We start from the raw sequence: 14,252 nt of genomic DNA, 5'->3' as shown, positions 1-14,252 counted from the left end.
CAGTCAAGTAAATCTGAGTCTTTAAAGCATCCTAGGGGTTAAATCCAACCCCATAAATGAAGTCATTTCCCCTTCGATCACTCAAAGGATGTTTTTTTTTTTCACAGTTGCATAGCCCCAAATAATGACCTGCCAAAACCTCTCTTTCACCTTTTTCTCTCACAACAAACACAAACACGAGTGCACACACATACACATCCTTATTTTCCTCCCAAGTCTGATTACTTGTCAATTATTGCTCCATGTTGGCTGTTTTTTTGTTTTTTTTTCTCCCTCACTTTGTGTATTAAACTCAGAGGAAGTAATCAGGAGGCGGGGAAGGTGGGTTGCTGGTGCGTGTTGGAGGGGCGTCACTGCCAGTGCTGTGGTTTGAGCTGAGGAGCTTCTCGTAGCGAGCCTTGTAGGCGTCTCTCTCCCTCAGCACTCGTGTCAGTTCACACTGTAACTGTTCCAGCTGAAGGGAAGGAGCAGGAAAGAAGAAGAATATCACTGTAGTTTTGTTTTTGTGCTTCGCTGTGCAGCACTGCAGAGAAGATGACTTGGTATGGCATATTTTGGCAGGAATGTGAGCTCAATGTGTCAACAGCAATGTCAGATACTACATGGCTTTCTCTCACCTCATTAAGATTATGATTTATAAATAGTTATGACTGACGTTAGATTTTAAGTAAGTATGAATAAGGACAAATAACACAAATTGTGTGTGTGTGTGTGTGTGTGTGTGTATGTGCTTACCTGTTGTGTGAGGACATGTTTTTCTGACTCCAGAGCATGGCGGTGCTGCAAACGTTTGTACCGGCAGGACTGGGCATAGCCACGGTTCTTTAGCGTGCGGCGTTTCTGCTTCAGGCGCACAACCTCATCCTTGCTCACTCCACGCAGGTGTCGGTTCAGCTCGCGCACCGACAGGCTCACCAGCTGCTCATCAGAAAAGCGCTCGTTCACCCCACACTGCTGAGCAGATGGAGAAAACACACAGAGAGAATATGCTGTTTGTCACCGTTAATTGGCAATGAGACACATGCAGGAAATGACTGGAGGTGTTTGGGGTGTGTGTGTTTGTGTGTGTGTGTGTGTGTGTGTAGTAAAAGGAGTGTGAAGTGAATCTGTCCAACATTCAGATTTATATATGCATGTATATAGAATTGTGATGTGACAACTGTGCATATGATGTGTCAAACTGAGTGTGGGTGTGTGAGCATGTCGGTCTGTCAAGGGGCACATTTCAGCACCACATGTCCATAATCTCTCATGTAATCTGACTAAGTGTGGGTGACAGTTATCAGGATTACACACAGCAATAATAGCAGATATTATCATAAGCTCACACTGTGCTCTATATAAAGAACTATCCAGACATCTTGATCGCCCGGAAGACAGATTACAAACTTTATTTACTCTTTTAAATGATATACATTTAAGGCTGAATTATTACTGATTTACTGAATGTAGCTGCAAGTATAAATACATGGATGTGTTTATCAATGACTCTTTATATTTCTGTGGGTATCAATAAGGAAGCTGCTTTACAACAGCTACTAAATGCTAATGCAGTGAAGGACAGCTAGAAAAATGTTGAATGACATGTCAAATGGTTTCACCATTGTAACACTAAGCATGTGGTTCAAATCTTGTGTGATCAACTACTAAACAATATATTTATATAACATTTGCAAATGTTAATACAGGGTATACTCGGGTAACTTCACAGTATAATTATAAGACTTTGTAATCTAAACTTGTAGCATTACTTGTTTCCCTTTGTTGAAAGCAAAGCTTAAAAAGGTACTTTAGATAGATGCACACTTAAATGACTATGTTCAACTGTCCTAATCCTAATCCTTCATTACACGATCCCTCTCTCCTTCAGACCAGCCCTCACATGCAGCGCTGTCTTCCACTCCACATATTCGCCATTCTTTCCGGATTAAAGCTACTTGTTGATCATGATCATCATCATAAGTTTATCTCATCTAATCTGGATTCATTTGTACCTGACTGACTTGTTGGTGGTGATGATGGTGATGGTTGCCATGCATGGGGTGGTGCGGATGATGCTGGTGATGGTGATGCTGGTGGTGATGAAGGCGGCCCTGAGGGCTGAGGGGTTGAGGGTAGGGACCCGATGCAGGGTTGCTGTTGGGGAGCGAGGGTGGGGCAGATGACAGGAAGACGAGTGGGCGATGGCACATATCTGCTGCCTTGGTGCAGGAGATGTCGCCCCCGCTGTCGCTGCTTGAGTCTCCCAGGTTGCTGCTAGAACTTTGAGAAAGACCTGGGAACTGAAGACGGGGCAGGGAAGAAAACATTGTCAACTCTTCAATGTCTATATTTGGAAGAAAATAGAAAATAGCCTTCATACAGGGATGATTGTCACCTGTGAGCTGACAGCTGCAGCAGCCGAGTTCAGCAAAGCCTCCACAGCATCCTCACAGCCCAGGAAGCCGTTCACTGGCCCCCTCTCTCTGTCCCCTCTCTCTGGCACTCCTCCTAAGGCCCCCAGCAACGTGGCGGGCCCTGTTACCTCACCTCCGAACTGTTGTTGCAGCGCCGCCAGCCAGATCAAGTCCTCCAGCGAGGCAGGAGTGGGACCCTGAGGGCCTCCGTGGGCCGGGCTGCCCTCCATGTTCCCCTGAGAGCCGGAGCTGATGCCAGATGTGAAGCTGTTGGATATGGAGAGCGGGAAGGAGATGGAGGAAGACGATGAGGAGAGGGAGGAAGAGCCTGAGGGCGGTGGGTGGGCATCACTGAGCGTTGGCGAAGGTGGCAACGAATTGTAAGGACTGGAGCTCAAACTGGAATCTTGTGGAGGGTGACTGGTGTACGGAGAGCTGGAAGGGTCATGGGAGAGGCCAGTTTTGGGATATGCGCATGGAGGAGGGAGCGGAGGAGTGTCAGATTTCACCTCAAACTTGAGGAGGTCAAAGTCATTTAGGTACTCCATGGCCAGAGGGCTGGGGGGTAGAGAGGGCATGGGGAGGGAAGGAGAGGACATCGTGTTTGCTGCTGGCAGTGGGAGCTTCAACAGGGTTTTTCCGTATGTCAGGATTGTTGGAAAGCCCACTCTCCTGCCTCAGTGTGGCTCATAGACAGCAGCAGTGGAGATATCAAGAAGTTGAATGGTTTGTTAGTTTCCTCCTTGAGAAACTGAACGTCCACTTTTCCCTCTGTTTGTTTCTTTTGTCCTGAAGAAAGAAATAAAAAGAAAAGTTTTGGATACAAGGTCAATAGGTAGGGATAATCAAATCAGTCACCAGAGAGCTTTATTTGTATTACTTTATGATCAGATTACACTGAGCTGGTAGCTGTACATAACACCTCATCATCAGATTTATCATGTTGTTTTTGGGTGCCCAATTGTAGAACAACTAATTTCATGTGTACTTTTTGGGGGCTACATTACCCAGAATGCATTGCTATTTAGTGTGAAATTGTCCTGACCCAATCTATAACTCTAACAACCTGTCCCCCAACATACTCAGTCCATAACCACCAATAACAAGACTGTCTTTCCCATTTCATTTCGGTTTTCAATCCAATTTAACCTCTGCCTCGTAAGATTAATTTTCCATGCTAACGTTGCCTTAAGCTGCTAGCCTGCCACAGAGATAAGAAGTGGGTTCTGAAGATATAAGAAATTTATCTTCTAGTTTATGAATGTGGTTTTGTTTTATCATAAAATTGTTCTTTTAGTCAGAATTGATGCCTAATCTTACATCTCTTCCAATCTTTTTATATGTGACTTTGAACTGTTTATTCTGAAGCTGCTAAAGGTTTAATACAACTGTTTCGTCACATACAGCTGGACTCTCCACTGCCTTTTATGAGATCAAAAGCCCCTTAAATCCACTGCAGGACCACAATAACTGATTAATAATCAATATATTGATCCAAACTTTCCACAGGCTATACAACTCAAAACAGTAATCTGGAAAGCAACCCTTTAACTTTCAGTAAAAACCTTTATTCATTGCTTTTGACCTTTAAATTATTAAAAAGTGCAACATAATTGTTATAATTTTGTTTGAGTTAGTATCTTAGACCTGTTTGGTTTTGCATTATTGGCAAATTACATTTGAATGCACTTATCTGAAACACACTCCCTCAACCCTCTGTCTTAATGCACACATTTATAGGACTTTACACACATGCACACTCCCATACACGTGCATGTGTACTAAAGTACTACAACGCTATTGTAAAGTCCTGTGGTTTATAACTAAAATATGTTGTTTTTTAATTATTTTGTCAGTGGCAAATCATCATCCCATTTTTACCAAGTAATATAAATTGTAATCTGTTAATCTGTAAATGAAAAATAATTCAAAAATACTTCTAAAGAATGGCCTCTTTGGCCTGTCAGGTGTTACATTTCATACATTTTTATAACAGATTAAGAGTAAATTACATTAACAAAACCATGCATCAATACCTTTAACATTAAATATTTGAAGTAAATAATTTCAATGAACTCATAACTAGCCAAAGGACAAAAACTGAGAAGCGTTGATCATTTTTAATGTCTCAAGAGACTCAATCCAATTACCAAGAAGTTCAGACTTTAATCCAGAGCCAGAGACTTTCTGTAATCAAAATATTTCTATACAGCTAGAAAATAAACATCTATTTTCAGTGACAATTGTTTTTAACTTAGAAGTTACATATAAAGTCTTCGAACTTAGTATTAGAATGGTAAAGACTTGCAGGTGAATTAAAAGTAGAAGAAATGTAGCATTAATCTCACAAGTCCAAAAAACTCAAAGAAAGCTGCACAAGCTGAAACAAACAAGTGTTTCTGACATTGAAAGTCTGTTTCCAGCTATACCGGTAACTACTTCAAAGTACGCTGTGGACGAACAAAGCCTTTTCCACCAACACTAATTACAGGCCTTCAGACTTAATTGTTACTATTATCAAAATCAGCTCCTAATTAAAAATCCACCTTCAACTGCCTCTGCTGCACAACTCATTAGTTTTGCCCCCTGTGGCTCAAAATGGACTGTAAAAGAAAGCAAACAGTGACAGGGCTCCATGGAGGCCTCAGCCTGGCTCTGGAACCAGAGTCACGGCAAAAACACGATTGAGAGAGGAAAAAAAAACGTAGAATGAAAGCAGACAGAGATGAATGTCTGAAATGAAAGACACTCAAACAGTTAGAGTGAATGAAATGATCCTACCGTCGGTCATAGAGATGAAGGATGGTTATAAGTTCCTTTCAACATCCCCACCAGACACACACACGCACACAAAAATAATCGACTGACTGGTTGACTGACACGTTTGGAAAGAGACACAGAGGAAACACAGTGTGTGTGTGTGTGTGTGTGTGTGTGTGTGTGTGCGCATGTGAATGTAGATAGCTCTCTGTCACTGAGTGCCACTGCCCCCTTTCTTTCTCTCCCCTCTGCTGCAAATCCCTGTTTGCAACAATCCCCTCCTCTCTCTGTCTCCCCCCCTCATCCCTCTCTCATGGTTCACAGGCATGTTCACACTCTCTGGCAACGTCTCGCTCGCTCTCTCACTGATGTCTGTCAGTCTGTCTTTATTCTTTTCCTCTTGTCTTGTTTCTTTTCTCTTTTTGTATTGCTCACACTCACACCCACACATCCCCATCCCTCTCCTTTTGTTGCTGCATATTATCTCCTGCACAGAAAACGGAGAATATTTGACAGAGATGTGCTATTTGTGATCAATCTGACTCTTACAATATGCAATTTCTTCACCCCCCCTACACACACACAGACACACACAGACACACACCTCCATAGCATGTTACACTGACAAATTAGATTCTGCTTGTCATTTATAGATTTCTGATTACTCACTCACGGCTGAGTTAAAAAAAATATGTTGTGTTGCCACAAGTTGAACTTTAGACTCTGTGCTGCCTCACTGTGGACGTTCACAACTGGGCTGTGAGGAAATAGATGAGGATATAATGAAGAGGGGTTAAACTATTTGTAACAAAGTGCCCAAAATGACACAAATGTAAACTACATTTTTATATTCCTTCGTTTGTATCAGAGATTTATGTTTCAAATGAGGATTTTAACACACAACATGTACAGACAGGTGGGAAACTATGATAAAACTCAATTAATTAATTAATAAGATAGCTGACCTCCACATGATGCCATGGTGTTCGCTACTTGAGTTGGGGATTTATACTGAGAAAGATGTTCCTTCACATGCAGCGTTTACCGTGGTAGTGGAGAACAGTGTTTAATGCTGCCCCAAAACCTCCTACAGATTTAAAACCAGATTGAAATCCAGTTACTGTGACTTCTGAATCATTTTCCTACTCACCTAACATGTCACCATGTAGCAAACCTTTGTATTTATTTGTAAAACACCTTTCATGTACAAGACAATTCAAAGTGCTTTAAATGACAGATGGCGTAAAAAAAAGAAAAGAAAAGAAAAGAAAAAAATAAAGCAATAAAGTATATAAAACTATGTTCTTTCTTTTCTTGTTAGCTTTTCATAGATTTATACACTCATTATGGAGTTAGGATTCCTTTCTGATCAAAATGAATAATAAACTCTGGGAATCAAGATTGTCTGTCCACACAAACTTTTGTCTTTTGGTCTAAATGCTCTGGATGTCGTTACTAATTGTGATTTGTATTGGCTGTCCCTCCAGCACCCTTTTTATGTCTTGGATGACAGACTTTACTTCCTGAAAGAGTAAAACAGTGAACTCACACCAGGATAGAAATATTTGATCATGGTAGACATCTTATCCCTTGAGCAACATAGTATTGATTTGCAATAACTCTTCTTTATAAAGGAACCAGTGAACCAAAAAAGGAGCAACATCCAACCTTAGGATAGCAAATAAATCTAATCGGTTTCTATAAGTGAAGGATTCAGTGGAGGTTTTTCTTTATTATATATTTGCCATTTAGTGTCATAATGAACTCATAAAGAGTTTGATTATTAATCAAATCAGTGTTTAAAACTACAAATGAATGTACAGCAAATAATTAAACTTTTGTGAGGCATTTTCAGCTAAATATTTTCAAAGTATCATAATTAAAATCTGTGGTGAAATTATGTGCGGGTAAATTCACAGAAATCCAAATATCTCTCGAAATCTATATTTAACTGAATTTAATTACATGCACTCAGTATAGTGGTGAAAAAAAAAAAGAATCATTGTGTTTTTTTATAGGTATTTTTCATATTTCTATTGTATTCTTATGACAATTAATCGAACTTTTGAATATAAGCAAGGCAGCTAAAGCGTCTGTGCTTTTATCACAGTTTTAGGTATTTAATGTGTTTAATATGTGTCAATATAAATTTGATGGATGAATAATTATTATATTACATTTTTTCCTAAATGTCTAATAATGGTGCTACAAACTAAAACATTGCCCCAAAAGAGTAAACATTTTCTCACAAATTAGCTGCCCCCTTTGTGTCCACACCACTCTGCCTCTCACTTCGGGCCCAAAATTGTTCAAATAATTCTGCTTTTTTTCCTCTGTTTTTCTTTTCTTTTTTGACCGTTTAAGTCTGGCAAACAGAGAAATGCACAACAAGCATTTCTCAATGCTCCTTAAAAGCTAAACTTGTTAATCCTGAGTCTCTCCATGTATTAATAGTGTCTCGTTAAGGAATCAGTGAGTTAATAGTGCCTTCACAAATCTGATTTAGATGGTAAACAAAACCTTTAAGGCAAGCAGACATGCTGAGTCATGGAAAAAAAAACACAGAAGAGACAAACAAAAGTTTTATTTCTGAATTTGAAGTAATTTTTTTAATGACATTTACACATTCTGTAATGTTTGCATATATTTGTAGATCTAAAAAAGAATAAATCTTATGGACACACAAATGAAAGAATAATCAATAAAAGGAAGAAAAAAACCTCCTCTCTTTTTTTGTTACCTCTGCTCTCTGTTTTAACCTCTCTATCTGACCGTCATTTGTGTTTCCAGAGAAAGCTTAGCAGCTAAACCAACAGGGCCTCCCGTGAGGGTGAGGGACAAAGAGAGGGAGCGACACAGAGGAACTTACCTCATACTTCATGGCAAACACACCACCACCTCATCTCTAGCATCTACAGCCACACACACACATTTATGCTGCAGCTTCTCAGTGCATCACACATTAAGCTAGGCCGCATGAATCGACTCTTGACAGAATTTAGGTCCCACTTACATAGGTACTCTAGCAATTAGATCTTTTAATAATACAGTACTGTGATTACAATGGGTGCAGATAATAGCAGCAGTAGTGGTTAAATTGATTGAATAAAAATGTATTATTATTATTATTAATTCACTCCCATTCATGAGATTGTGAGACTTGTTCTTAGTAGATGTCATAGACTGTAAGGAATGAAAACTACATGCAGGTAGAAAAGCCAATGCACCAACACTTCTAATCTGCAGGTTGTCTAACAGTTGTAGGTGTCTTCTGTGATTGTACAAAGAAATGATCAGAATTTGGTTCATGACCTGGCTTGTTGAGTGTCACTTTCAGAACTTTTGCAGACTGTCTCACTGACCCCATTGATGGCTAATTTCTTGAATCTTCCCCGTACTGCAAGCTCTTCGACCAGTAAAAGATAGTTTCTGTGTTTATATATATATATATATATATATATATATATATATATATATATATATATATATATATATATATGTATATATATATATATATATATATATATATATATATATATATATATATATATATATATATATATATATATATATATATATATATGTATATGCCAGTTATATATATATATGTATATACATATATATATATATATATATATATATATATATATATATATATATGTATATATATATATATATATATATATATATATATATATATATATATATATATATATATATATATATATATATATATATATATATATATATGTATATATATATATATATATGTATGTATATATATATATATATATATATATATATATATATATATATATATATATATATATATATATATATATATATATATATATATATATATATATATATACATATTCACAAATGCAACAACACAAATTTCCATATGGTTGCAACATTTATTAACCATTCTGAAAGTGGTAGCAGCCAGTGCCTGACTGTTCAGATCTAATAACTTTGATCAGTAGCAGACTGTGTCCAGCTGTTCGGACAGTAACGATGACGACTCCAAGAGCAGCCGCAACTACAGCCTCTCAGGGATCTCTGTGTCAAATGAACCTGCACCTTACTTGTGAGTTCGGGAAGTGTATGTAAATAAACGTCATTTAGATTAAAATAGTTCATAAAAGCAGGGTATGAAGTGTGGAAATACCACTTGAACGAACAGCAGCTATGTGATGTTTATTATACAAACTGAAAGAGCTTTGAATGTAGTTTGCTGCGGTGTAAGACCCAAACAACAAAGATGTTCTTAATTCAGTTCTATGTATGAAATTAAATAAAATAAACAAGCAAACAGAAGATCCTACAGATATTTTGGCTTTGTTTAGTTTTAAAAGTTCTTAGTCAACTGTGCTGGATCCTTGTCTCATTTATAATTTATTTAAAACAACAACCAAAAACACACTTCACAAACCTCCCGTGTATAAGTAAAAAATGCCTTTAAAACCAGTCAGTGAAATCACAAAGCGATGCAATAGCTGCTTTATCAATCTTTTATACCCAGACTTTGGGACATTGACAAAAATCTTCTAGTAAAGTTATTATATTTTGCTTCCTTGTTTCTTTTTGTAACAGGCAACACACACACTTTACTGCATCCAGATAAACACCAGTTCAGCTAACACCCTTCCAATGCTACCCTATTTTTCCACTCAATTTCACAACTCTTAAAACAAAAGATATTAATGAATATTTGACAACATCAGTGAATGTTTTGAACATGCTGTTAGCTAGCTTTATAGCCACTAAAGGCTAACATTCTTTCATTTGTTGATGTTAAGTTAACTGGGAACTGGCATTAGTTTGCATCAAACTGGAAACAAGAACACAAAAAATGACGATGTGCAACTATTTGTATAAATATATATTTTAGTTTCAAGTCTTCATGTTCAGCCATGTTCAGCGTAACAAGATTTGCCATAGACACATGAAAAATGTATTAATCTTGTATTACAAATGAATATACCTTTTCACAAACTAATAAAATCTTGTTTGACCGAGTCACTTAATAGTTCAATAACAGTGCCTTATTTATGCATTAAAAATCTAAGAATGATCTTCAACTTAAGATAAATGAGAAAATATGTTGTGTTAATTTGACTGAACTGACCTTTTAAGCCTCAGCATCTCCCATTATTGCCCAAAACCCCATGAATGGGACGCTGACCCCTCATTCACCCGCTTAACCCTGGTGTCATATCCTTCAGCATTTATCCTCTGACAGGCTCTTGAGGACAAATGAGGACATGAGCCCTCAAAGTAGGAGAAATTCAAAGTGAGGGTGAAATGCAGAACTTTGTCTCTTAGGGTAAAAGAATGGCATGTCAATGATGGCTGAACAAAAAGAATGAGCTGTAATTGAGAGAATGAAGGCCAGAGAGAATGAGAGTGACAGAGCTGAGGGCAGTCCTGTGCTGTTTGGACAGATGGTGTGAGGTGGAGGCTTGTAGGGTCCCACTAACTCGGCCTTATCCCACAGATACATGTCCTAATCCCAACTAACTCTGCTACAAGCAGGAGGCTTACACGTCTCACCTCACAAGGGGCCCCTACCTCCCCCTCCTCCCTCTGTCTTCTTCACTCTTTACACACAGATTGACACACACACACACACACACACACACTCACCAGCATGCACACACAGCAGTGACACAGTGGTGAGAGAAGATATATGACAGAGTCTCATCATCATCTTTTGTCTTAGAAAGACTTCTTAGTTTGACACTTTAACCTGTGTAATTCAGTGAGACTTATCACACAAAACAAAACATTAAAACAATTTTAAATGGTTTGAAAAATGAAAGGTTGAGTAAATAATGCAAACAAGTTGAAACGAATGACATGTTTGGTTATTTGCACCAGGAATAAACTTTTCCCAGGTTTTGGAATTTTGCATCAATTCCAAGACCATGGAAATGTATGAAATTATTCTTCATTATCATAAGAAAGTAGGAAAAACATGCTTTTAAATTTGAGATAACTTTGTAGAAATAATGGATAATTAGGGGATATAAGAGCACGGTCTGTGTGTGTGTGTGTGTGTGTGTGTGTGTGTTCAGTGTTGCTCTCAGTCTGACTAAGATGACATATTTCAAGTTGTTTATCTGTACAGCCTTTACAAAAGCAAAAGCTCATGGATATACATATTCAGCTGAAATGTCACCTTTTATGATTGCTGTGCTATAAATTTGATTTAGATGTTTACTTTTAAACTTTTAAAATAAATGTAGACTCATGTCCCATGAGAGGAAGGACGGGACCGAGACAGAAACTCACCATCGCAACAACATTCATCATGTAGCAACAGAAGTATAATGATGTATTACAAGTTGTAGTTCTTTACACCTAGTCTATGGCAAATACATGCCAAGATGCACTTTTGCATTTAAATTAAAATATAGATTTCAAAGTTGAGTGTAAATCTGAAATTAAATTAGATACGTATTAAACCTGGAACAAATTGAATCTTTCAAACTGATTATACATGAAACTGAGTATGAACAATTCAGTCGATTTGAAAGAACTAAACAATTAATATAAATCTAATTGAAGAGAGTTATTTCATACAAATAGGGGATATAAAAAATTAGTAAAGTGAACTAATGGTTTAAATAAAGACAAATGGTCATCTATGTTGGTGCAACTTAACCTGTTTAGTTTCAGCGTTTGTAAAAACTTAAGAAGTTTAGAGCAATGGTTTTCCATGCAAATTTCTACAAAAACTCAACTCATTTGGGATTACAGTGACAACCTGACCAACTGCAGCAACCTTGGATCATATACTGCCCCAACAGGCTTGTACAATAGTCACTTGGCATGATGGCTGCATCGCTTCATCTGCCTTTCTTCCTACCCTGATCCCTCTGAAACTGTGCTTTTCTTATGACTACACAGCAGTTCAGTCCCAGTCCCTTCAGTTCTATTTGGATTGTGTGTAGAAATGCTTTTATGTTCACTGTTGACCAAAGCACTGCATTCTAAAGTTGTTTTTCTTCACTTTGATTTTACTAGATGATTAACGGACAGCCAATCATTTAGGATTGTTTTCCAGTCCACAATTCTTCCTTTAAGAAGATGACTCCCCATTACCATTCCAGTTTTTAATAATGCATTAATTTCTGCAATCTCTGATGATGTTTCCTCTGTTTGATGCACGATGATGATTTGGCCTTTCTTAACAGATGGACATATTTTCCACACACTCTCAAAAATAGAGGTACAAGATAAGGACATTTCTGTACCTATAGATACATTTTAAAGAAAAGTTCTCTCAAGAGTACAATACTGGTCTTTAAGAGACCAGAAGCACACCTTCAGAGTACGAAAAAGGGTTCAAAGTGACATAAAGTACAAATTTGTACCATTTTAACCACAAGGGTACCTGCAGCATTGAAAAATGTTTGTCGTGACAAAAACTATTGTTAGCAGCAGTGCTTTAAGTGGGCCAGTACACAGCGGTATGTAGTACCGGCACTTTTAAATTCTATCCTTTTGCGTACCTGGACTATTTTTTACAGCGTATGGTGCATACTGGGACTTTTACCAGCTTTTCTTCAGCAATCAGTATATCCCCCTACGACTTCACCACATATTACAACTGATATTTGATGATTTTATTTTTAAAATTTTTAAAAAGTCGCCTCAAAAGAAATGTATTGTTAAGACCGGTTTAGACGTACAACACTTGCTGTAGCCCACAATGTCAGTGTTTTGAGTTTCTGAAGATTATTTCTAGATTAAAGATAAGATAATATTGCTAAGTGGAATGGACCAGACCTAATGCTGTGAAAAACATAAAAAACATAACTTGATAAGGTACAAAAATAGACCAGAACTGAAGGGTACAGAAATGTCTCTCAAAAGAGTACACCCCCAGCGACAAGCATTTGTACCTTTTTAGGTACAAGCTGGTACCTCTATTTTTGAGTGTGCAGCACAGCATCTTTCCACATGATTGTTTAAGAAAAGCTGTATCCCATATGATTAAAATATAGAAAAACAGTGTATCCCTTTGGGTTAAATACCAGGTGAGAGACAGTCACACATGCACTCTATCTATTTGATATCGTATCTATTTTACCTTAGTCTAGGTTGTGATTTTGAACTTTTCTACACTGTATGCAGTGTTGCATAAAGAAGCTAACAGCTATCTTTATGGTTGCAGAACAGGCCATTAAAATAAAATAAACTAAAATAAAATAAAATAAAAAAACAAAATTAAATTAAATTAAATTAAATTAAATTAAATTAAATTAAATTAAATTAAATTAAATTAAATTAAATTAAATTTGGACACTGTCGTAAACAGTCAAATTCAATGTATCTGTCTTTAAGGTAAAATTAAAGTATTTGTACACTAGTATGGATAAAAAACAATACAAAAACAAATCTGTTTATCCACAAAAAAACCTATCCAGTCAACCCCATTTACAAAAAACAAAACGGCATTGATCTGAAATTCCAGACATGCCATGCAGGTAACAGCAATGTCCTGGATGTCTGCAAATGTTCATGCCTCTTATGAGCAAAACTGTCTTCATTCTTCTTTTGTGGACTGTTTTTATGCAACACTGCACTCCATAATGTAACCTAACAACTCTCTTGAGTATAAATTCAGTCATCAAATAGCCGTAGATTTATTTGCAAAACTTGAAAAAATCTTAATAGCATGGTGAGCAATGGCCATCAGCTAAGTCAACTGTTGCCATGGACACAAACATTTCATTAGTGCATTACAAAAAACATTGTGTAATTTATTTTTTGTTAATTGTTTGGGATCAATGACAATCTTTTCTGTGTTTTTCAAAAATTTCAACTTTTCAAAAAATGTACAGATAAATCTGCAGGTATGTCATAGAAACAGAAAATACTTATGTCAGATCCCACAGGCATAAAACAGAGCTTACAGATTATAGGAACAGAAATTAGTATTAGCGAAGGTCTTTAGTGGGCTTCAGGAGTTATTGCTGCAGTGTGGCTTTAAGTTATGACATTTTTACCCCCAGCTAACATATTCTATAACACAGCAACTTTCCTTGTAAACTAAGATGTCAGCCTTTGTTTTAAACTCATTTG

The 14,252-nt window shown here is 37.1% G+C and overlaps 1 protein-coding gene across 1 annotated transcript; it reads right to left on the bottom strand.

Moving 5' to 3' along the window:
- Window positions 1–292: 292 nt before the first annotated feature.
- On the bottom strand, window positions 293–2,995 carry nrl (neural retina leucine zipper; the record flags this gene model as incomplete). Its single annotated transcript, XM_079244471.1, has 4 exons — window positions 293–454; window positions 736–951; window positions 1,995–2,282; window positions 2,378–2,995. 4 exons carry the CDS (start codon window positions 2,993–2,995, stop codon window positions 293–295), a joined length of 1,284 nt encoding a protein of 427 aa, XP_079100597.1.
- Window positions 2,996–14,252: the final 11,257 nt, after the last annotated feature.

This window comes from Telmatherina bonti (genome assembly GCF_933228915.1).
Source record: "Telmatherina bonti genome assembly, chromosome: 8".
NCBI classification, from domain to species: Eukaryota; Metazoa; Chordata; class Actinopteri; order Atheriniformes; family Telmatherinidae; genus Telmatherina; species Telmatherina bonti.
This window is presented reverse-complemented; position numbering and strand designations above follow the sequence as displayed.